The 24000-nt window shown below is 45.2% G+C and overlaps 1 protein-coding gene across 7 annotated transcripts in view; it reads left to right on the top strand.

Moving 5' to 3' along the window:
• RAB37 (RAB37, member RAS oncogene family) overlaps nucleotides 1-24000 on the top strand; it is a 105083-nt gene that overhangs the window by 58440 nt on the left and 22643 nt on the right. For 2 of the 7 annotated variants that reach the window (XM_042449973.1, XM_042449971.1), the window contains exon 1: nucleotides 19762-20009. The exons of 3 other annotated variants lie outside the window; for them this stretch is intronic. In XM_042449973.1, the coding sequence (XP_042305907.1) occupies nucleotides 19866-20009 (144 nt within the window). In that variant the 5' untranslated portion in view covers nucleotides 19762-19865. Of the gene's footprint in view, nucleotides 1-14220; nucleotides 14276-19228; nucleotides 19266-19761; nucleotides 20010-24000 lie in introns of those variants that run through there. 2 more of the 7 variants (XM_042449976.1, XM_042449974.1) reach the window with 2 other exon arrangements.

Below are 24000 nucleotides of genomic sequence, written 5' to 3'. Positions count from 1 at the left end.
CCAAGCGGCAAGGGAAAGCCTCCTTCAGCTTGCTATATCTCGCCGGGGAGCAGGGGCAATCGCGGGGGCAGGGCCAAACCGGGCCGTGACCGTGCAGCCCCGCCCCAAACCAGGAAAGTCCCGCCCCCAGGCGGGATATGGCAAGCCTACTTCTGTTACGTGGTCATGGATGTCATTCCAAGGGTCAGGTGGTTTGGGCTTTAAAATGTTGTCTCAGACTTCTTGTGATCTGCTTGTCTTTGTAGCTGGTGTATACTGACAGAACAAATAGTTATTGTTAGAAAAACTCTTTGTTATGGGTGATGTCTTGTGCTGCCGGTGGTTTGAACTGGTACCAACTGGAACAGATGCAGTCTTCTCTGGAACTCAGGAACAAAGTAACTTCAACACAGATTTTTTACTCAAATGAGTGTTTATTGACTTTGTTGCTATTTACACATTCACAGCAGGCTACTATACATCTATTCTCTTTCGGAGTCCATGCTAGAAGAAAAAACTTGAATATGACATCAGTCTTTATTCTCTCCAAAGATCAACTTTCCCACCAAGTGGACACACCTCTTTCCCATGAAGTCACCATACTGCACAAGAGCATAACAATAATACATTTTGTTTATATTATGTCTCAGCAAATGTCCTTGAAGACTTGTTCTTCCAGGCCTAGACTTTCAGGCCTGCAACAGGAACCATTTTAAACCTTAGTTAACCATTGACACATCTGAACATTTTCAATACAATTAGAAATATACTTTAACAGTTATTTCCATTTGAATCCAAACAGTGTGTAAAATAAGAGAAGAAAAACTGTAACCTACCTTTTCACATCTTGATTTGATATTTATTTATTTGCAGGGGATATGATACCATTAGCATTCCTGTGGGACAACAACTACACTCAAGATAGAGGGCAAATACTGTTGCTATTACTATAATTAAGTTTATCCATTAATTTCCTAAAAGACTAGCAGTGTAGCAGAAATCAAAGTGTTGGTTGGTATAGTAGTCACAAAGAATTCAGGGTATTCCACAAAATGTTGCAGTGTGGAATACCTCTGCTCAAAAGCTTGGAGCCATCCATCCCTCCATCCCCTTTTCTAGGATATGCCACTCCCTTCCCCTACCCTCAATTTTTTCTTTTCCTCCCAAAACCAGTCAAGCATTCTGCTACCACTGTATATGCTCAGATCTTATTTGGCTTAGAGTTTCCTTCTCCTCCTCCTCATTCCCAGACTGTGTATTGCCATAAATCTTGGATTTTCCTGGGGCTGCTGATAACTTCTCTCCTGTACTTGGACTGTGCTCTTTTAGCTCCATAAGGATCCACACTCTTGACAGTGACATGGTTATTAGGAAAATTCGGAGAGGCTTGAAAGAGCAAGACTGTCCCCTGGTGGCAACTACTGGACCATTTAAAGCAAAATGTGTATTTCTGGGGCTGACAGAACTGGTGGCGGCTGTCTTGAGAATTGTGTGTTCCACACTTCTAAAGGTGTGGAGAAAAAGACCAGATTAAAATAGACTTCTTAAATTTTTCAGTGAAATCAGGGGGAGGGAGAAGATGGCAAGCAGGTTTTAAAAGTATCATGATGAGCATACTAGACATATTCATTGTTTTTTTCATGCAAGGCATTTTACCTCAATGGGGTTCATATATAGGGCATGTGGGGTGGGGGGTGGGGGTGGGAGGAGAAACCAGCTTTTCCCCTACCCTGGTATACAGTGAAACTACTAAATGCCTCATGTGCCTTCAAGTCATTTTCAATTTATGGCTGCCTTAAGGCAAAACTATCATGTAGTTTTCTTGGCAAGTTTCTTTAGAGGGGATTTGCCATTGCCACCTTCTGAGGCTGAGAGAGTGTGACTTGACTAGTGTCACCCAGTGGGTTTACATGGCTGATCTGGGATTTGAACCCTGATCTCCAGGATCATAGTCCAATGTTGAAGCTACTATACCATGCTGGCTCCTACTAGAGGTACATATGTGAAAATTACAAATATCTTTTGCTGTATGTTTGGGGAAGGTGTAGTACACTGACTGAACTAAATAGCGCTCTGGTTAGTTGACATATGATGTGAAATTCTATTACAATCTGGGGAACCTGTGCCCGAAGGATGGGTTTTCAAAAAAGCAAAACAGAAGTGGGGTGCTTGGAAAGAATTTGGAAGAGTGCATTTTTATTAATTAATGGGAGACCATTTCCATGGATAAAGAAACATATGGTTCAGACCAAACTAACTGTTCATCCTAATAATGGGGCTTGACAGACCGCCCCGAAAGGGTGAACTGGAGGCTCCCGTTTTTGTTTCTGAGGGACACTGCAGCAGCCAAACTGTGTGGCCTCCCTCTGCACCAAAAGGTGCACCAAACATAGTTCTAGATATGAATGATTTTCAGAGTACTCATTCACACTCACAGGAATGTGAAACCGAATTGAAGATCACACTACGTTTACCATTACTGAATCTCTCAGTTGCATTTTTACCCCATTGCCTTTCATGCTGCCATCATATTAATTTAATACAGAGCCTCCATTTCAAATGTGTTTGATCGTTTTTGGGTTTGGGTATTTTTTTTAATGTCAGTCAAGTGAGGCACATCTTCATCATTCTGCTTCTGCTTTCAAACTCCTTCTAAGAAACCTTGCCAAGAAACTGCTGTGATAGGTTCACCTGGGGGGAGTCACCCTCTCTTAGCCTCAGGAGGTGGCCATGGCAAAACCCTTCTGAAGACACTCTGCCAAGAAAAGCCCATTATAGGTTAGGGTTAGGGTTAGGCATTAATTAACTCCCCTCTGTCAGTTGTCCTCATGGGCAACATAACCCTTGCCAGAAGAAGAGGGGATGGTTCCCAGGTAGGAGGACAACAGTCGGGTGGGATGTGTACGTTTTGCCCCTCCTTATTAAATCCCTCCATTCTTTGTTTGGGAAGGATCACTCCAAATGTAATCAACAGCATATTTTCATTCGCAGCTATCTGCATCTTTTCAGAAGATGCAGGGGAAAAACGGTTCAAATAAAATGGGGCAAGTGGGTTTTCTGACACCATACCCCCTCTCGCTCTGCCACAAACTGCACCAAGTGAAAGTATGAATGACAACAAAAAAAACTGGTTTCCACGCCGGGTTATTTTGTAGTGTCAATGGCCCCAGTGTCTCAGTCTCTGAAATTTCAGGCAGGAGAAACATTCTTATTTGAAGGGACTATACTCTCACTGTCCCTCCCAAAGCTACAACCCTGGTGCAAGCTAATAAAAAGGAGTCAAATGAGAATCTTTAACAAGGCCCCAGAGGGGCAGGGGGGTTCTAAATTAATACAAGAGGAGGCTACTCGGCTACTGCACAGTGGATAAATATTCATGAGCAAGTGTGATATTATGAATGGTTCCATGCGTGATAACTGGCTGCCTGACACATTTTCAGTTGTCTGAATTTGTCAAAGATTCCTGAAATACTTCTGCCTTAGGAACTTAAGATGTGTGAAACATTTCTGGCACTAAGTAAAAAGTCATACAGACACATGCACATATACACATACATCCAGAGGCTGTTCAAAGGAAGTAAGGAGACTACATGTGAAAGGGATCCAGGAGTCTAAGTAGACCACAAGTTACACATGAGTCAACAGTGCAATGTGGCAGCTAAAAAGGCCAACGCAACTTTAGGCTGCATCAATAGAAGTATAGTGTCTAGATCAGGGGTCGGCAACCTCTGGCCCGCGGGCCGGATGCGGCCCGCGGAGGCCTTTAAGCCGGCCCCTGGCTCCTCCTGCTATGGGCGCCGCCATTTTGGGGGGGAAATGGCGGCGAAATCTTGCGCGACCTTCCCTAAGGTCACGTGAGATTTCGCCGCCATTTTTTGCCTCCAGGAGGGCTCCGACGGTGGCAGCAGGCCCCTGGGAGTAGGCTTCCCATATCCCGCCTGGGGGCGGGACTTTCCCGATTTGGGGTGGGTCCGCACGGTCCCGCCCCGGTTTGGCCCCGCCCCCGGGACTCCCCCCCCCCCAGCGAGTCCTGCAGGCTTGGCTGGGGCTTGGGAGGACGTCTGGTCTTCTCAAGCCACAGTCATTGCCATGGAGGATAATAAGAGATCGCGGGTCCTCCAGGCTTGGCTGGGGCTTGGAGGACGTATGTCTTCCAAGCCACCAGTCATGCCCTGGAGGCTCCTCCGAGATCGAGGAGTCCTCCAGGCTTTTGGCTGGCGATTGCGGGTCCTCCAGGCTTGGTGGGGATTGAGGAGTCTGTCTTTCCAAGCCCCAGTATGCCCTGGGGGTCCTCGCGATATCGCGGAGTCCTCCAGGCTTGGCTGGGGCTTGGAGGATGGCTGACTGCCAAGCACCAAACCTCTGCCCTGGCTGCCTCCGTCTTGGGGGGGGTGGAAATCCCGGGGGTGGGGCAAAACCGGTCGACGGAGGCAGCACAGGCAGGGGTTTGGGGCTCTGGCTTCAGAGAGGGCCCCATTCCTTGCTGGCTTCCTCCGTTGGCGACAGAGGCAGCCAGGCAGAGGAAAGAGCCTTTCTCTTGCTCTTCTCCTCCCTCTTCTGCCTCCTTTTTCTTTTTCCTCCCTTTCTTCCCATCCCTTCTCTCTCCCTTCTTCTTTATCTTTTTTCCTCTCTTCTGCTTTCTCCTTCTCCTCTCTCCTCCTCTTCTTCCTCCCCTTCTTCCTCTTCCTTCTCCTCCTTTTTCCTCCTCTCTATCTTCTTTCTCCGCATCCTCTCGTTCCAGCTCTGCGCTCCTCCTCCTTCTCCTCCCCTTCTTCCTCCCCTTCTTCCTCTTCCTTCTTCCTCACTTTTCCTCCTCTTCTTCTTTCTTCCTCCTCCTCTCTTCTCCATTTCTTCTTCTTCGCCTCCTTCTTCCTCCCCTTCTTCCTCCCCTTCTTCCTCTTCCTTCTCGTCCCCTTTTCCTCCATCTTCTTTCTCCTCTCTTCTTCTCCATCTCTTCTTCTCCTCTCCTTTTCCTCCCCTTCTTCCTCCTCTCTTTTCTTCTCCTCTTCCTCCTCCTCTGCCTTTTTCCACTCTTCCTCCTCTTCAATGCCCAATATGCTGTTTGGAAATGGGGGGGGAGGTTAGCCAGAAAGGGAAGTACATTTCTGCCATCTGTCTAGGAACAATTGTCCTCCATTTCCCCCCCCCCCCCCCCCCCCCCCCCCCCCCCCCCCCCCCCCCCCCCCCCCCCCCCCCCCCCCGCCCCCCCCCCCCCTCCCCCCCCCCCCCCCCCCCCCCCCCCCCCCCCCCCCTCCCCCCCCCCCCCCCCCCCCCCCCACCCCCCACCCCCCCCCAAATACCAACAACCCCCCCACACCCCCAAACCCCACCACCCCAACCCACCCACCACCCAACCCCCCCAAAACACACACTTTTTTGGGGGGGTGGGGGTGGGGGGCGGTGGGGGTGGGGGGGGGGGGTGGGGGGGGTTGGGGGTTGGCTGGGGGTGTTGTTTGGGGGGTTTTTTGTTTTTTTTTTTTTTTTTTTTTTTTTTTTTTTTTTTTTGTTTTTTTTTTTTGTTTTTTTTTTTTTTTTTGTTTTTTTTGTTTTTTTCGGTTTTTTTTTTTTTTTTTTTTTTTTTTTTTTTTTTTTTTTTTTTTTTCCCCCCCCCCCCCCCCCCCCCCCCCCCCCCCCCCCCCCCCCCCCCCCCACCCCCCCCCCCTTCTTTTTTTTTTTTTTTTGTTTTTTTTTTTTTTTTTTTTTTTTTGTTTTTTTTTTTGTGTTTTTTTTTTTTTTTTTTTTTTTTTTTCCATTGATCATGCCTACAGACAAAAACATGCATTTTACTATTAACATTTTTTTAAAAAAGCATCAATTTTTTGCTCGGTCCTCCATTTTTAACGTGTCCACATTTGAAAATTTTGTCCTACTTTTGTCTACTTTTGTCCTACAGTTTGGAGGTCCAGAATTATGGCAACCTACCTGGGAGGCCAGTTGCCATCACTGGGGCCCTCAAGGAGGGCTCCGACGGTCGGCAGCGGCCCCTGGGAGGCCGTTGCCATCGTGGGGCCCTCCAGGAGGGCTCCGCGGCTAGCAGCGGGCCCTGGGTGGCGTTGCTTGCTGGGGCCTCCAGAGGCTCCGACAGTGGCTGCGGGACTCCTGGGAGGCCGTTGCCTTCGCTGGGGCCTCCAGGAGGGCTTCCGACGGCCAGCAGCGGGCCCCTGGGATGCCAGTTGCCATCGCAGGGCTCCAGGAAGGCTCCTGCGATGGCAGCGGGCCTCCAAGAGGCCCGTTGCCTTTGCTGGGGGCCCTCCAGGAGTGATCCAGCAGCGGCCCAGCGTGCCCCTGGAGGCCTGTTGCCTTCGCTGTGGGCCTCCATGAGGGCTCCGACGGTGGCAGCAGGCCCCTGGGAGGCCATTGCATCACTGGGGCCTCCAGGAGGGCTCCGACGGCGGGCAGAGGGCCCCTGGGAGGCCAGTTGCCGTTGCTGGGGCCCTCCTGGAGGGCTCCTGCGGCGGCGGAGCGGGCCTCTGGCGTTCAGGGGCCGGCAAAACGGGGAGGCCCCAGCGCATGGCTGGTCACCGCCGGCTGTCTGCCTCTGACAGGGCCTGGGGCCCTGTCAGGGGCCAGCAAAGAGGAGGTGGCCTGGCCCCTGGGGGTGGAAGCTCCGCCCTGGGGTGGGAGCTCCGCCCCCAGAGTGTGGAGGCTCCACCCCCAGCACGCGGCCCCTCCCAGTTGTCTGAGGGACAGCAACCCGGCCCCTGGCTCAAAAAGGTTGCCTACCCCTGGTCTAGATCAATGGAAATAATAGTGCCACTCAATCCTGCTTTGGTCAGGCCCCACCTGGAATACTATGTCCAGTTCTGGGCACCACAATTCAAAAAGGATGTTGAGAAACTGGAGTGTGTCCAAAGGAGGGTGACTAAAATGGTGAAGGGTCTTGAAACCATGCCCTATGAGGAACAACTTAGGGAGCTTGGGATGTTTAGCCTAGAGAAGGGAAGGTTAAGAAGTGATATGATAGCCCTGTTTAAATATTTGAAGGGAAGTCATATTGAGGAGGGAGCAAGCCTGTTTTCTGCTGCTCCAGAGACTAGAACACAGAACAATGGATGCCAGCTACAGGAAAAGAAATTCCACCTCAACATTAGGAGGAACTTATTGACAGTTAGGGCTGTTCAGCAGTGGAACACACGCCTTCCTCGGAGTGTGATGGAGTCTCATTCCTTGGAGGTCTTAAAGCAGAGGCTGGATGGCCATCTGTCGGGGATGCTTTGATTGAGAGTTCCTGCATGACAGGGAGTTGGACTGGATGGCCCTTGTGGTTTCTTACAACTCTACAATTCTATGATTCTATGATTATCCTCTGTCAGAAGATGGCGGACTCTCCTTCGTTGGGTGGCCATCTCTTAGGAATATTTCTGATTGACAGGGGATTGGTCCTAGATGGGAGATGGGACCCAAGTCCAAGCACAAAATTCACTTATGCTTCATCTTCACCTTATGCACATAGCCTGATGGTAATTTTATACAATATTTTAAAAATAATTTTGTGCATGAAACAATGTTTGTACACACTGAACCATCAGGAAGCAAAGGTGTCACTATCTGAGCCACCCAAGAATTTTTTTTTTATTTTTTTTTTTAGTATTTTGGATTTCAGAATTTCGGATAAGGGACCTTCAACCTGTGTGTTATTGAATGTATATTAGAGAAAATGAGTTATTAAAGTTAAGCCAGTATGGCATAGTGGTTTGAGTGTTGGACTAGAACACTGGGAGACCAAGGTTCGAATCCTAGCTTAGCCATGAAAACCTACTGGGTGACCTTAGGCAAGTCACACTCTCTCAGCCTCAGAGGATGGCAAAGGAAAACCCTCTCAGAACAAATCTTGCCAAGAAAACCCTGTGATAGGTTTGCCATAGGGTTCCCATCAGTCCAAATTGCAATAGCAAGTACATTTCTGTGATGCTTATCAGTGCACTTAAGCACTCCCTAAGCGGTTTACAATGTGTAAGGTAATTGCCCCAACAAGCTGGGTACTCATTTTAGTGATCTTGGAAGGATGCCAGTCTGAATTGACTCTGGAGCCCCTGGCTGGGATAGAACTCACAACCTTGTGGCTGTGAATGACTATAGTACATACAGGCATTTAACCACTGTGCCACCAGGGTTGAAGGCACACAACAATAACCATTTTGTGTATGGTTATGTATGGTACTATGAGTATTACATGAAATAAAGCTAGTGATCTGCTTGAAGTGGTGAGAGCAAGAAATATTGGAGGTAAGTCTGGTGATTGGCTGAGCATTTGAATGGGGTTTTTAAAAGGCTGGTGACTGTGACAATCAATTAAAGATTAGCGTTAGAGGCCAGAACAGTCAGGTTTAGTCAGAATTAAGTTAGCTAGTCTGGGATGGCAATCTGTTAGGTGTGTTTAAGGAATGTTAATTAAATATATAAGCATCTAAGTAACTATAACATCTAAACTAAAACATTATGTAGAAACCACATGGATTTGAACAAGTAATTGTGAACATTTTCATTATCTTCTGTTCGTTTTTTAAAAAATACATATGTGCCTTTTGAGGAAAATAAGGGAGCTGTGCTTCCATTACTGATAAGGTCAAGCACAGGGGTTTTCTGCGGTGGCAGCAGATATACAATTGTAGCTGCAATCTTTGGTGACAGGTGGGGGATTTTGAAAGGGATCTACAGTACACATAAAAAGAGTAACAATGTTGTCAAAACCATTGAAGCTAGTCATTCACAGAAGGTGACAGCAGTTTAGATAATCAGAAAAGGTTTATCACAAGTAGTGACAATGATCGGACAAGCAGAGATCCCCATAGTCCCCACATAGTCAACTGAAACCTGCCCCAAACACATTTTATATGTGCATATTGCAAGAGAAGGCATTGCTGAAGACAGATAGGTAGCAGGATCTTCAGCAAGGGAATCAGCTTTTGTTAAAAGGGAGATGTCAAATATGCTGGTGCAATCTGGCTGTCACACCTTAACTCAGGGAAAGTCTCTGGGGTTGTTCAGTGGCTAAAAACTGCTGTGGGCCAGGATTCTCATATTTACATCAAATACTGATAAACCCAGGCAGTGGTGTCACTAAGGGGCTGCAGGCTGTGTGGACCGCACCAGATGACACCCTAAAAGGGGGGGGGGGGGTGACACCACTGCTCCTGAAACACCTACTTTTTGGCAGAAAGGGGCTGTGGCATTCATCTGCTTCCCTTCAAAATGCTTTAAAAGATGGTAGGAGTGGGGTGAAGCTCAGTGGGAGGAGAAAGGAGAGGCCCCAGAATTTTTTAAAATTCAAATTTCAAAATTTTAATTTAATTTTTTTTTAAAAAATGAAATAAAAATATATTTTTAATTTTTTCTTTAAAAGCATCAGTTTAACCAAATCTTCAGTATGCATATGTAAATACATTTAGGTTGTGCATATGATATGGTAATTTGAAGGTATAATTTTAATTTTGATAGTTGTTTATGTCACAACTATTATCATTACACTCAGGGGTTTATGGGAATTACGGTTTATGAGTAACATTAATGCAAAAAAAAAAAAAGCATTGTTAAGGATTCTGTATGGAGGAGGTCAATGGGCACTGGGTGATACCAACCCTAGGGATGCCACTGTAACCAGGGATCCAAGGGGGAAGCTAAAAGGCCCATCCTCAGTCCTACTTTCATTGTGTCTGCAGAATGGGTATTATAATACAGACTTTCTTCACAGGGTTGTTGCAAGGATTATGGAAATAATGTATATGTGGATGTTTGAACATACGGAAGTGGTATATAGAATGGAAGGATCAATCTATAGATGAGAGGCAGGATTTTCTCTCTTCTCTTTAATGTTATGCCTGATGATCAGGATGATGACAACAACAACTTAGTGCTGTCATGATAAAATCAAATGCTTAAATGGACAGGTTTTCCTATTGATTTAATCCTGTTGCTATTTCTTATGAGAGTAGATCCATCAAATCTAGATTTTTGTTTTACTTTTCAGATAGTGATTCAATTGGTCTATTCTAATTAGGACTAGCCATTCGGCTAAGGCTGTAATGCTGAAGAAATATTTTGTTTCTCTCACTATGAATTAGATTTTCAAAATTATGTGGTTGAAGAAGTGCTGAACTTGAACTCTGCAGATAGTGGGGAGAAGGTCTCAAAGTGTGACCCTGGGATTACCTGAGGTCCCCCAAACAAAGTTTACAATGTTCTGCCTATTTCCCAAACGCTCCCTGGCCAAAAAATGGGGATCAATTTGCGTTTTAATGAGATTTCAGGGCCCCACTGCACTCTTTAATATTACTTTTAAAGCTGCTTTTCAAATCCATAGTATTAGGAACATAGGAAGCTGGTTTATACTGAAGGAGACCCTTGGTCCATTAGCCCAGTATCATCAGTTCCTCTGACTGGTAGCAGTGGCCCTCGCAAGGTTTCAGACAGAACTCTTTCCTAGCCCTTCTGAAAGTCTCCTGATATTCCATCCCTGGTGATCTCGCATGAAGATATTAACCAGGCTTCATGACCCTGCTTAGCTTCCAAAATCAAATGAGATGGGCTATGTTCAGGTTGATATGATTACACAAGTCTATGAAAGTCAACACCAAATTAAGTTTTGAGGCACATGAAAGGCTACCAGAGCTGGTTCAAGATAGTTTGCGGCTATTGTTGTTGTTGTTGTTGTTGTTGTTGCTGCTGCTGCTGCTGCTTCTTCTTCTTCTTCTTCTTCTTCTTCTTCTTCTTCTTCCATTGTGCATGGTACTTTATAAGTAAAAGAAAGACAAAACAGTTCCCTGCCCTCAGGCTTATAATCTAATTAAGACATGGCACAAGAGGAAAAGGGGATGGCAGTGTGGGATGAGATTAAATCCAGCAGGTACTGCCTCTTCTCTTCCTCTGAGGCCAGGGCAGTGGTAGTTGGGATGTAGGGTGGGCCTCTCATATGCTTCTGGGGCTAAGCATGATAGAGTTGTGCCTGCCTCTTCTTTTTTCCCTCCAAGGTCATGGTAGTGATAGTTGGGATGGAGAGAGGGCCTTTCATCTGCTTCTGGGACAAGGCATGATGGAGCTATGCCTGCCTATTCTTCTCTCCCTCCAAGGTCAAAGCAGTGGTAGTTGGGATGGACTGTTGGGAGGGCCTCACAACTGCTTCTGGGGCAATATTGAGTATGTGACAGTAATCTAAATACTGTAGTGCCCCCTTGAACTAAGTCATTAATATCCCAATCCTGCCAAGTTATTTTGGCCTCTGAGGTGGAAAATCCCCTAATCCCTTTTCTACATGCCTGGAATGGAAAATACTGTACAAGAATAACTAATTAACTAACAATTTGATACCCTTTCATAACACTGCAAATCACTCTGCATGTTGATTGTTACCAGGCCAGAGCCAAAAAGCCCTGACATGCAAGAAGGCTGTGACATTTCTATGCAAAGCTCAAATGTATACAAGACGAGCAGAGTGATCATTCACTACAGGACAGATGGTCACACTTCGCTTCCCTTGGATACATTTGGGCTTTGCATACAAGTGTCACAAGCTAGTGCCAGGGGTAATATGTTCTGCCAAATTTTTAAAAAAGGAGGTGGACACCAGTCATTCCTGTCATTGTGGAATGAGAAAGTGAAGTATATGGTCATGCAGTCATGCCTCAGCCAACTAATTATTTGAGTGATAGAGAAGGAAGAAAACATTCATATTGACAGCACAGGATTACAGCAGAATATATGATGTCCATTCCAGGGAGCCCAAGGATTCCCTCAGATATAGTATGTTTAAAAGCATGGTAATTATTTATGATTATTGCTTATTAAAATAAACAAATAATTATCACAATTTATTGCACTGGTATTGTGCTGCCAATAAAAAGACAAGAGTGTTATGCCATCCAGAAGACTAACCAGTTTTATTTGGCAAAAGCTTGATACAATGTATGAAATGGTGCCTCAAATGGCAGATTATACACTTGAGTGGGGGACTGAAATCAATAGGAAGAGGGGATCAAAATCTAAAATGTATATGTTGATCATGGCAATTATTTTCAGTATTGCCATTTTAAGGAATAGTTTGCAGTATGAAAATAGAACAACTGCTAAAGTTACCATACATACACCTTTTCCTTGACATGCCCTCTTTTTTAGGATTAAATTTTTTGTCTCAGTAGATTTTTCAAATGTCTGGGTTTTCTTACAAAATCTGTATTGGAGGAAGCAGGTGATCAGGTAGCAGAGGGAGGGGGAGGAGGAGGAGGAAGACATGACAGGTGAAAGCAGGTGTGAGAGAAGTCCCCAAAGCAGCCAGCCTCAGCCATGCAGGGGTTACTAGTCAATTCACAGGCTTCCAGCTGGGTCAGGGCCACCCTTGTCACCAGAGCTGCCATCTTCCTTTGTGAGTGGAAGGCCTGTCAGAGAGGAAGATGGTGGAAAGAAGAAAGGGACTCCACCACCATTGCCAAGATGATGCCTGGCTGCAAAGAAGGTCTGTCTTATCTGTTGGACTAACTCAACTGAGAAGTGGTGATTCCTCTTACAACTGCCTGAGTTTATAGATTTAATGTGAAAGCCATCATAGTAATTAGTGGTTAGAAGTAGTCACTCAGTAAATATGTCCTCCTTTTTTTCTTTTAAAATATAGTAACCCTAATTACTACTAAAGATCCACTGCTGTGTATAGGTGCCCTTGAATTGGACACACCATTCAGACTATCCATCTCTGCAGTTAAAAGGCCAGTATTTTGCCATCTCTAAACAGACAGTTTTGGGAGTCATAGCAAGATAACAGAACTTCCTTATAGTAGCACTTTATGATTCAGAAGCATCCCTTTTGGTGGGAAACTACTCAGCCTTTTCTTAAAAACTGATAATTTGTGGACAGACCCTAAGCTGAGTTTATGATGAGAGTCAGCATAAACAATGACATTAAGGAGAGTGAGGTTTGCCCTGATACAACAGGACTTCCTAAGAGGTACATGACTTAGCAATCAGACTTGCAAATGAAGCCTGTGTTCACCTTCCAAAGGCTGATCCCAAAACGGAGCATGCTAAAATCAGGGGATTCAGGTGAGGAAATTCATGTATTATAACAGGTAGATGTCTTCCATCACAGTGGGGAGGGGCACCTCTGTAAAATGTGATAAACAGCTATCTAGTTTGTTTTTCACAAATTATTTACCTCAGTATGGAAAGTCACACTGGACCTTACCACACTAGCAAAATCCTGTTCAGAAACAGGATTTAAATTACGCTAGGTTTAAATTTTAAAAAATCCACAAATGTGGGAAGTTTATCACATGATGTTCCTGCAAACGTGAAATAACCCGAAAATAAACTGAAGGTAAAACAGGGAAAAACGGCAGCTTTTTACTTTCAGAACTTCTTGAAAGTAAAAAGCTGCTGTTTTTCTCCATTTCCCCTCATTATGTGATTTCATGGGCCCCCAACTGTTACATGTGAAGTGTCAGATAAAGGTCATTCCAGAAAGACAAAATGACCTGATTATTAGTATTGTCCACTATATGGGGGGGGGGGGTGGTGGTGGTTAAAATTCCACATAGTAACATGCCCCATGTGGGCCAGTGTGGTATAGCAGTTGGAGCATTGGACTACGACTTTGGAGCCCAGGGTTTGAATCCCTGCTCAGCCATAGAAACTCACTGGGTGACCTTGGGCAAGCCACATTCTCTCACCCTCAGAGCAAGGCAAAGGCAAATCCCCTCTGAATGCATCTTGCCAAGAAAACCTGTGCTAGGTTTGCCTCATGGTTACCATAAATTGGAAATGACTTGAAGGCACACAACAGCACCCGTGTGTTCCACAATGGCCCTGCACATAAGCAAACATATATTCCTTTACAGTATGCTTCTTAGAGAAGGAGGTATGTTTTCATCCTCAGCTGTCTGCGCCTGAATTAGCACAGTTAGTGACCCACACTGCTCTATCTGTCCTGTATCCATGGACAGAGCTGCATCATGCCACTTATCAGTGTTACAGACCCTTGAAATAAAACACTTGAAATAAAACACAGCACCCTGTTTGACTGAATAGGGAGGTTTTTGATAACAGACCCCATTTTCTCATTAAAGTACTTGGATAATGATTTACAAATTCAAGGTAAAGGCTATAACTGCTCTCCACACTGTGGAATCCTTTGGAAATTTTGAACACACCACATTCACCAAATGTCTACTCTACAGTTTTCTGGGTTGGCTGCATTAACCTTTCTTGAATATTTTCCATACCATTGTTACAGAGACTGGAAATACAGGTTCCTCTAGCAAGATGTAGTGGGAAAATCCAGACTAAACAGGGAGCTCTTGGAGACCTGGCAAAGGTAGCTCAGAAATTTTGTTTTTTAAAAAACACGTGAATGAATCATATCTATATGTGCTATCTATCTGTCTGTGTTTGCATGCATCACTACTTTCTGGCTCATACACAGGACATTGCTACATACAATCTTAATAATCTCGGACTTCATTCTAGTTTATGGTGCCTGAATTTATTCCTCTAGCACTGTTTTTGACACTCACTCATGTAACTAAAACCTGAATAAAGTTAATCTGACCTCAGTATAGTAACTTTCCCATGGCACTAGTGCAAAAAGTGAGATTGAAATCATTAGAGACAACTCTCTACAGAAAGACTAAGCTGGTTATAATAGGGTTCCTAGATTGCAGGGATTGGACCGTTCTTCCATTCCTTATGGTGAGGAGGTAGAATCTCAGGGCAAGAGTGTTACCTTGATAAATATGGGTATTTGTCATTTCCTCATTTATTAGACTTGGTGGTTTTTTTAAATTATTATTATTTGAATGGGATGCTCTGTACAGCTGTGGTTGACGCAGAATGTGTTATGCTTAATGACATCACCAGAAATCACAACTTGTACCATCACCCTTTTAACATCAAGGTGGTCTCAAGTGGTTATTCCTAGGTACAGGTATTGGGTTTTGGGTCTGGAATCTCTGGGCCCAGGATAATCCTGATCTGGCAACTCTGTTGTCTACTACATAGTTTAGTAAGTGGAATGAGAAACTCATGATTAACTGACTTTGAGTGTCAGTTAATCATGAGCTTAAGTGAGAGACTATCATGGAAGGTATATATATTGCCTTGATTCTGATTCACTATGAGTCTCAGGATCAGCAGAATGTTATATTTTTCAGCAGCCTCCATTACACACAATATTTATGCAATAAATAAATAAATATTTAACATATATTAGAATGATACATTTACTTTGGTAGAATTCAAAGACATAGCTGTGTTAGTGTGGAAAATCAATATGCAAAGGGATCTTGTAGCACCTTTGAGACTAACTGAAAGAAAGAAGCTGGTAGCATGAACTTTCATAAACTTGGGTCTACTTCCTTAGGCTGAGGAAGAAAATGATGTTTGCTGAGAAAATAGTTTTCTGAACAAAATAACACCTGCAAATTTTGCATAGATTGAGACTCAAACTTCAAAGATTCTCTTCAGTACAGAATTTTTCTCAGGGTTTCTTGACAATCAAGTAACATTTTTTGACCATTATATAGGCGCAGTGGTTAAATGCCTGTACTGCAGCCATTCACTCAAAACCACAAGGTTGCGAGTTCAAGACCAGCAAAAGGGCCCAAGCTCAACTCAGGCTTGCATCCTTCCAAGGTCGCTAAAATGAGTACCCAGACTGTTGGGGGCAAATTAGCTTACTTGCTGTTCACCGCTATGATCTTTTTTGGAATAGCGGTATATAAATAAAACAAATTATTATTATTAATTAATATTATCAGCCCTAAACTCTAAACCTGTTTTTAACTTCTTTTTACTGCTATTTGGAACTTAAGTTTTTAAAAGACAATTTAACATTTGTATACCCTTAAATTCTTGTATGCTGTCTTGGATCCTATGTTGGGAGAAAGACATGATATAAATGAAATACAAAATGACTTCTGGTGGCGGGGTGGTAGTGGAGTGGGGATTGCCAATGCTTGTTTAACACTTATTCTGGAGGCCATCCACAATGCAGAAATAATCCAGTTTATAATAATAAACTTGCTTTATTATTTATAATAAACAATCCTCGCTTGAACTGACATGGCTCCATGCAATGGGATTTTGGGAATGATAATTTGTTTGGGCACCAGAACTAGGAGATAGACTAGGGCTGCATCCACACTGCGGAAATAATCCAGTTTATACCACTTTAACTGTCATGGCACAATGCTATGGAATTCTGGGAACTGGGGATTTTGTGAGTTAGTTAGCCTTCTTTGTCAGAGAGCACTGGTGCCTCAACAAACTACCATTTCCAGAATTCCATAGCACTGAGCCATGGCAGATAAAGTGGGGTCAAACCGGATTAGTTCTGCAGTGTGGATGCAGCCTGAGTTACCAGAGAATTTGGTTTTCTCATGATTTTATGATCTTTAAATGCAGGAGGGGGAAACTCCTTTCCCCCATAAGGAACATATTCTCTTGCAGGTACACTAGCCAGGCCACATGCTGGGAGGAGGTGGGGCCATTCCCCCTTTCTCTCCTCCTTTCCTGACATCTGTTTTCTGTCTCCTCCTTTTTTTGCTATCTGGGGGGCTGTCAGGGAAGAGACAGGTTGCTCTTGCCAGAGGTCTAGAGTGATGGATTGCAGAGAACCTTTTCAATTAGATTTTGTAAAAAAGGGCCACTGTTTTCCTAACGTTGACATTACCAGAGTTACTGATGGAATGTGGGGAGCCTTGAAGGAACAATGGTAGAAAAGAAGTAGCCTGCCCCCAGAGAGCCACACATTGCTCAGAATCTAATTCCCCAGCTTTCTTTCTTCTAGATAGGAATGCCTACAGTCTCCAGTGTGGGGGAAAGAAAGTACAGTACTGTATTCGTTCTCTGTCACATCAGTCTTCAGGAGTTTGATCCACAGATAGCAGCAAATGTGTTTGGTTGATCCTGATCCCCACTGAAAGAGGCAAAAAGGCACCCTTTAGTACTTTGTGGCTTCCAGGAAATGAATCATGTTTCTTGTGATGTGACTCTTCTCATATTCATCTCATGTTTATTACATTACAAACATTTTATCCTTCTTTTCCTTACCAAGAAAATGCAAAATGGGTAGGAAATACAATAAAGGGTCCCTTGGAGACTGTTGCTAAACATGGCATCTCCAACTGTTGTCTCAGCCAGTCTCATCTTCTTGTTGAAATTATCTCTGCCTCTTTTTGAAGACACGGATCTGATATGATGGACCAGCTTCCTTACAAGGAAGCTTCTTCCTGATCAGGCAGGTGAGGAATAGAAAAGGGAGAATTCACTTTGCACATAGGTGAAATATTAATTCTAACCAACTGCAGATGCAAGCCTTTAGCAGGAGGGAACACTAGCCAGATTAGGAGTTGTATTCCATGGTTATCATGGTCATGATTTTGTACAAAAGAAAGAACCTCATGTAAAACAGATTAGATAAGGAGATTGTTTAGGTAAGATGATCGTTTGCTGCTCTGCAAATGAGTAAAGAATTCTTGGCAGCTAGAAAAACAAACACACACACAAACATTGTTCTGCTTACTTACTGGATTTTCTCAGATTAGCAGACTCTTTACAGATATTTGAGAATTTATCTGAAATCCAATTTACTTTTCTCTTTTGCAGATATTGCCTGATTATCATGCTGTATGTCACCAAAGTATTTATTTATCTTTAGAGGTCAGGAGTCAAACTATGGAGTGGGGAGAGAGGATTTTGAATGGAAGAGTTTGCATTTGGAAGTAGGTTAATTTCACAGAAATCTTTTTAACCTACTATGGGGATTATTTTCCAAAACATCTCATTTCAGGACCAAATTTATGATATTGAATAATAGAGTCATAGCATTGGAAGAGACCACAAGGGCCATCCAGTCCAACCCCCTGCCATGCAGGAAATCTCAATCAAAGCATCCCCGACCGATGGCCATCCAGTCTCTGTTTAAAGACCTCCAGGGAGACTCCACTACACTCCGAGGAAAGAGTGTGTTCCACTGCCGAACAGCCCTTACTGTCAGGAAGTTCCTCCTAATGTTGAGGTGGAATCTCTTTTCCTGTAGCTTGCATCCATTGCTCCATTGTGTCCTAGTCTCTGGAGCAGCAGAAAACAAGCTTGCTCCCTCCTCAATATGACATCCCTTCAAATATTTAAACAGGGCTATCATATCACCTCTTAACCTTCTTTTCTCCAGGTAAAACATCCTTAGCTCCCTAAGTCATTCCTCACAGGACATGGTTTGCAGGCCCTTCACCATTTTAATCACCCTCCTTTGGACATGCTCCAGTTTCTCGATATCCTTTTTAATTGCGGTGTCCAGAACTGGACACAATATTCCAGGTGGAGCCTGACCAAAGCAGAATATAGTGGCACTATTACTTCCCTTGATCTAGACACTAAACTTCTACTGATGCAGCCTAAAATCGCATTGGCCTTGTTAGCTGCCGCATCACACTGGCGGGGTACAGACCGCCGCTTTGCGGCAGTCTGCCGCCGCCGCCAGTAGGTCCGCGGGGGAGCCGGAGCCTTCACACGGCCCGACTCCCGCGCGACGTAGCGAGGCGCCAGGGGCGCACTCGCTACGTCACAAGCGGCGTGACGCGTACGGACGCTCAGCGTCCGATACGGAAAGATGGCGCCGGCCATGTAGAAGGGCCGGCGCCATCTTGTACGGACGGAGTCCGTACTAGGCCCAGGGGCATCTATAAGAGACGCCCCTTTTTTAAAATGGGACGTCCGGAGGACGTCCCAAATGGCGGTGCAGAAAGCACCACTGTTGACTCATATTCAACTGGTGGTCTACTTGGACTCCTACCTTACAGAACAAGACCCAGAACAATGGATGCAAGCTACTGGAAAATATTCCACCTCAACATTAGGAAGAACTTCCTGACAGTAAGAGACAGTGGAACACATTTCCTCAGAGTGGTGGAGTCTCCCTCCTTGGAAGTCTTTAAATAGAGGTTGGATGGCCATCTGTCCGGGTGCTTTGATTGTGAGTTCCTGCATGGCAGGATGGGGTTGGATTGGATGACCCTTGTGGTCTCTTCCACGATTCTATGAAATAATAATTAATGCCTTGGGTGAGATTTTGAACACATGAATATACCAACGACCTCTGGCTCCACAGGTGGAGAAAAGTGTGTGGGAAAATAAAGTCCAAAAAGGGAGGGAAACAGTTATTGGATATGCAAAGTTGGAGGCTTTCATGGCCAGCATCCATAGTTATTTTGTGGGTTTTTTGGGTGATGAGACCGTTCTAGAAGAGTTTATTCCTGACGTTTCGCTGGCATCTTCAGAGAATGCCGGCATGGAAGAAAATGGGGAAGGTAGGTATGTGTATGTATATATAGATAGATGATAGATAGTGTGGCCCCGTGTGTGTGTATGTGTGTGTGTGTGTGTCTGTGTATAGATAGATGATAGATATAGATGATAGTGTGGCCCCATGTGTGTGTGTATTATACCCACACACCCCTCTCTCTTCCATGCCAACATTCTCATTTAAAGATGCCAGCCACAGCTGCTGGTGAAGGGGTAGGAACACTCTTCTAGAACATGGCCACATAGCCTGAAAAACTGACAAGAAATTGGCGCTTCCCGCTTCCCCTCGCGGACACTTTTTGCGTCGAGTGCTTCGCTGACTACATGGCGTAAGGCGTGTGAAACCAAGGGCGAAACTGTGAGGGGAGAAGTTTTGAAAATCTCCTCAGAGGCGGCAATGGGGGGGGGGGGGCGAGAGAGAGGCTGAGGGGCTGCGACCTCGCGCCGACGACGACGGTTTGGCCTCGCGCCACCTGAAAGCTCGGAAAGGGGCGGTTCTGAGGCTGTGTGGGGAGGAGGAGGAGGAGCGGCGGAGGGAGCTGCTTCGGCGTGGCCGGAGCTCCCCAGCCTCCCTCAGTTCCTGCTCCCTAACCCGGGGAGGCACCATGAACAACGGCAAGGCGGGGAAGGGGAAAAGAGAAGGCAAAGGCGTCCCTCAGGCGCAGAATGGCGAGGCGCCACCTCCGCTGAGGGAGAGAGCCTCGTCCTCTCTGAGCAGGAGCGGCGCTTCGCACGACCTCGCAGGCAAGGTGGGAGCCTGGCCACGCCCCTTTCGGGGCGCGAGGGGGCGTGGCGGTTGGAGGCAGGGGAGGAGGGAGCGGAGGGGGTCCCAGGGAGGGAGCGGAGGGGCCGTTTTATTTTCTGTCACCCTGAAAAAAGGGGGTGCGGACTGTACCAAGTGACACCCTAAAGGGGGGGACCCCACTGCTCCTCAGACACCTACCTTTGGGCAGGAAGGGGCTATGGCATTCACTTGCTTCCCTTTAAAAGGCTTTAAGGGAAGGTGGGAGGGGGGTGAAGAAAGGAGAGGACTCAGAATTTTATTTTAAATTAAAATTTCAAAATTTTAAACTCATTGTTTTTTAAAAAATATATATTTTTGTAAACTTTCTTTAAATGCATAGCGTTTCAACCAAATCGCCACTACGTATATTGTAACCCACCTCGATCTGAAGGGAGAGGCGGGATATAAATAAATAAATAAATAAATAACAATAATAATAATTGTTATCATATGTAAATACATTTAGGTTGTACATACGATATTGTAATTTTGAAGGTGTACGGTTGGTCCTCCTTACCCACAGATTTTTTTATCCACGGATTCAAGCATTCGCCAACTGGAAAATATTAATGTATCTACATCTATCTATCTATCTATAAATCCCAAATAACAAACCTTGATTTTATATAAGGGACACCATTTTGCTATGGCATTATATTTAATGAGTCCTGGAACCAAACCGCAGGGGATAACAAGGGCCCTTTGTAATTTTAATTTTGCTGTCTGTTTATGTCACAGCTATTAGCATGAGACTCAGTGGTAGAGTAGCATTAGTGCAAAACAAGCATTGCTACAGATTCTGCGTGGTGTGAAATGGGAGGAGGTGGATAAAGGGGGTGATGCCATGAGTTGCTGCACCAGGTGGCACCAACCCTAGTGATGCCCCTGGCACCACAAAATGGAGGGCATTAGAGGAAAATGGAGGACATGACCCAATAAAAGCTAAAAAGCACACCTATACATGTAAATCCGTTCTTTCCAGTTATGCTCAAAATGGAGGATGTTTCCTCCTTGGCAGAAGGTTGGAATTCAAAGATATAGCCCTGTTAGTCTGTATGATCAGTAGGTAGAGAGATCTTGTAGCCCCTTTGAGACTCACTAAAAGATCCAAACACATCTGAGGAAGTAGACTTAAGTCTACTAAAGCTCATGCTGCTTCTTTCTTTGAGTGAGTCTCAAAGGTGCTACAAAATCTCTCTACAGAAGATTGGAATGTAGGACACATCCTGGAAAAGGAGGATGCCTGGTCACCCTGCCCTAAGCTGGTCCCAACCCATGGCGACCCTGTGGAGGAGACATCTCCAAGACCCCCTGTCCTCAACAGCTCTGCTTAGGTTCTGTAAATTAATTAATGCCCATGACCTCCTTAACTGAGTCTATCCATGTGGCATGTAGTCTTCCTCTCCTTCTACTTCCCTTCACCTTTCCTAGCATGATTGTCTTTCCTAATGAGTCATGCCTTCTCATGATGTGGCCACAGTATGACAGCCTCAGTTTGATCATCTTGGCTTCCAAAGAAATTGTGGCTTGATCTGCTCAAGGACCCACTTGTGTGTATCTTGGTCGTCCACAGTGTCTTTGACACTCTTCTCCAGGACTGTAACTCAAAAGAGTTCATTTTCTTTTTATCCACTTTCTTCACTGTTCAGCTCTCACATCTGTACAGGGTGATGGGGAATATCATGGTTCGGCTGATTCTAACTTCACTGTTGTATATCTTTACTCTTTAGGATCCTGATGTGCAAGGGATATCTCCCCCCCCCCCCGCCAACACATACTAAAAGTGAACATGCCTTTTTGAGGAACAATGTCCCATCCCTCTCTCCACTGGCAAATCTCATGAAGCACCTTTATCATCCCTGAAACTCTGCACTTAGAAAAATGGCAGGAGATGGTTGAGGGGCACATTTCCCAGTGCTGGTGGGGCTTATGCCTCCACTGGAAAGCCCCCCCCCCCAAAGCAGGTACAAGTCCTTGGATGAGAGGAAAATGGCTTGCACATGCTCAGAGACACTCTCTGTCAGATGTGTCAGGGCTGACACAAGGTTTTAAGGGGACTGTTTTCTCTCTTGCTAGGTTTCTCTACCTTAAGACCGGGTTGGGCAACTCCTGTGGGTCCTGGGTATCCCCACCAGCGCCAAAAAGACCCTAGACTGGAAGTGTCCAGGATGCCACTCCTAGTTTTTAAAGTGGTTACACGCACACACACACGCACACACACACACACACACACACAGAGCTTTTTGGTGGTAGGGGTTGTTGTGTTGTTAACTGTCCTTGAGTTGACTCTCAATCATGGTGACCCTGTGGATGAGACATCTTCAAGCCTCCCTGTCATCCACTGCTCTGCTCAGGTCCTGCAAATTCAGGCTCATGACTTTTCTGATTGAGTCCATCCACCTGATGTGGTCTTCTTCTCTTTCTACTTCTCTCTACCTTTCTTAGCATTACTGTTGGGGCAGTGATCTCTTTAAAAAGTAGATTGCCACTCCTGGAGCAGTGGAAGCCATTTTTGGACTGGATAAATGCGTGGTGTGTGCATGTGTATGTTTTTGCTGCAGGCCATACAAACACACTTGAGGCCATAAGTGGCCCAGGACAGCATCTTGTCCATCCTTGCATTACATGATGCTTAAGTCACCAAAGTTCAAATGGTCCAATCTGGAAATACAGTAGTGACAAGGACTGGTTGTTCTAGTCAGTTGTTCTAGCTCTGCCAAAAAAGGTGGAAAAATCCACACCTGGCACTGAATCAAAGCCTGGCCTCTGAGCCATTTTCCTAGTCTGCCTTGGAGGGTGATGGATCCACTTGACTGTTCCCAGTTCAGATGGGATGGCCAGAGCCTTCTTGAGTGAGATGGCTGGTTAAAATGGATCCCTCAGAGATGGCAACACAGTGTGTTCCTCCCTTCCTCTCTCTCTTTCTTTGTCTCACAGCAGCTACAGCAGTTGCTGTTCAAACCACATCAGGAAGAAGCAGTTGAAAGTGGGATTTGTGGGGAGGTTGATCATAAGATCTGTCTCTAAGAAAAAAGGCTGCCATGATGGGGGAAGGGCCGGACAAGCAGTGAAGATGACTTCCTCAAATTCAGATCTACACCATGCCAATCTCTCTACAAAGTGGGATGGAAGCTCCAGGAATCACACTCTCAAGTGATGGTAAGAAGGGGAGTAGGGAATTGCCCCTTGTGGCTCAGATGCAGCCAGCGATGGAGCACTTTAGCTCTTACACCTACAGCAGTTCCAACAATAATAATCAGAAAGGACTCTGCCCTCAGTGGCACCCTCCAGTAATCGATTCAGGAATTCATTGTTCTAGGCTATTTGATTTTTTTTACCCCAGGAGAGCTGACAGGGGAAGGCACAGAGCTTGGAAAGCTACCTTTCAGTTTACACCTGTCATGATCTCCCAGTGACTATGCTGTCTGTGGGGATTCTGGGAGTTTTAGTCCCAAACCTTTTCAAGCTCTGGACAGATGTGTGCACAGCTTGAATTAGGGCAGCAATTTGATGCAAATGGACAAAAACAGCTTTGACTTAAATAAGTGTATAAATAAGTGCATTTTGTTGTTATTTCTTTATCTGCAGCAGAGAGCAGTGCCACCTGCAAGCCACTCTTGTCACCATGCCTGCCCAGCAAGCAGACATGTATCTGGTTCCCCACAACTTTGATGACCCCTTCACAAGTTTATAAGGCAGAACTGTTTTGTACATGGAAGTTGTACAATGCCAGTTTTGCTCTACCACATGTGCTGAGTGGGGCACATGTGTTACTTACCACAAACAGAGGCTGCCTGCTCTTGTATACTACTGTGCACCACTTCAGAATTGGGTTAACTATAGTATACAGAATTGCCTGCTCTGTGGTGAACAAGTTCCCTGCCATGCAGAAAGAGGTCAGGAACTGAAGAAAAGAAAAGCAGTCTTGTTCCTGCATAGAACTTTTCTGGTGCTGG

This window comes from Sceloporus undulatus, chromosome 2 (genome assembly GCF_019175285.1).
Source record: "Sceloporus undulatus isolate JIND9_A2432 ecotype Alabama chromosome 2, SceUnd_v1.1, whole genome shotgun sequence".
Taxonomy (NCBI): Eukaryota; Metazoa; Chordata; class Lepidosauria; order Squamata; family Phrynosomatidae; genus Sceloporus; species Sceloporus undulatus.
The sequence above is the reverse complement of the archived record's forward strand: the minus strand, read 5'-3'. Positions and strand labels throughout refer to the sequence as shown.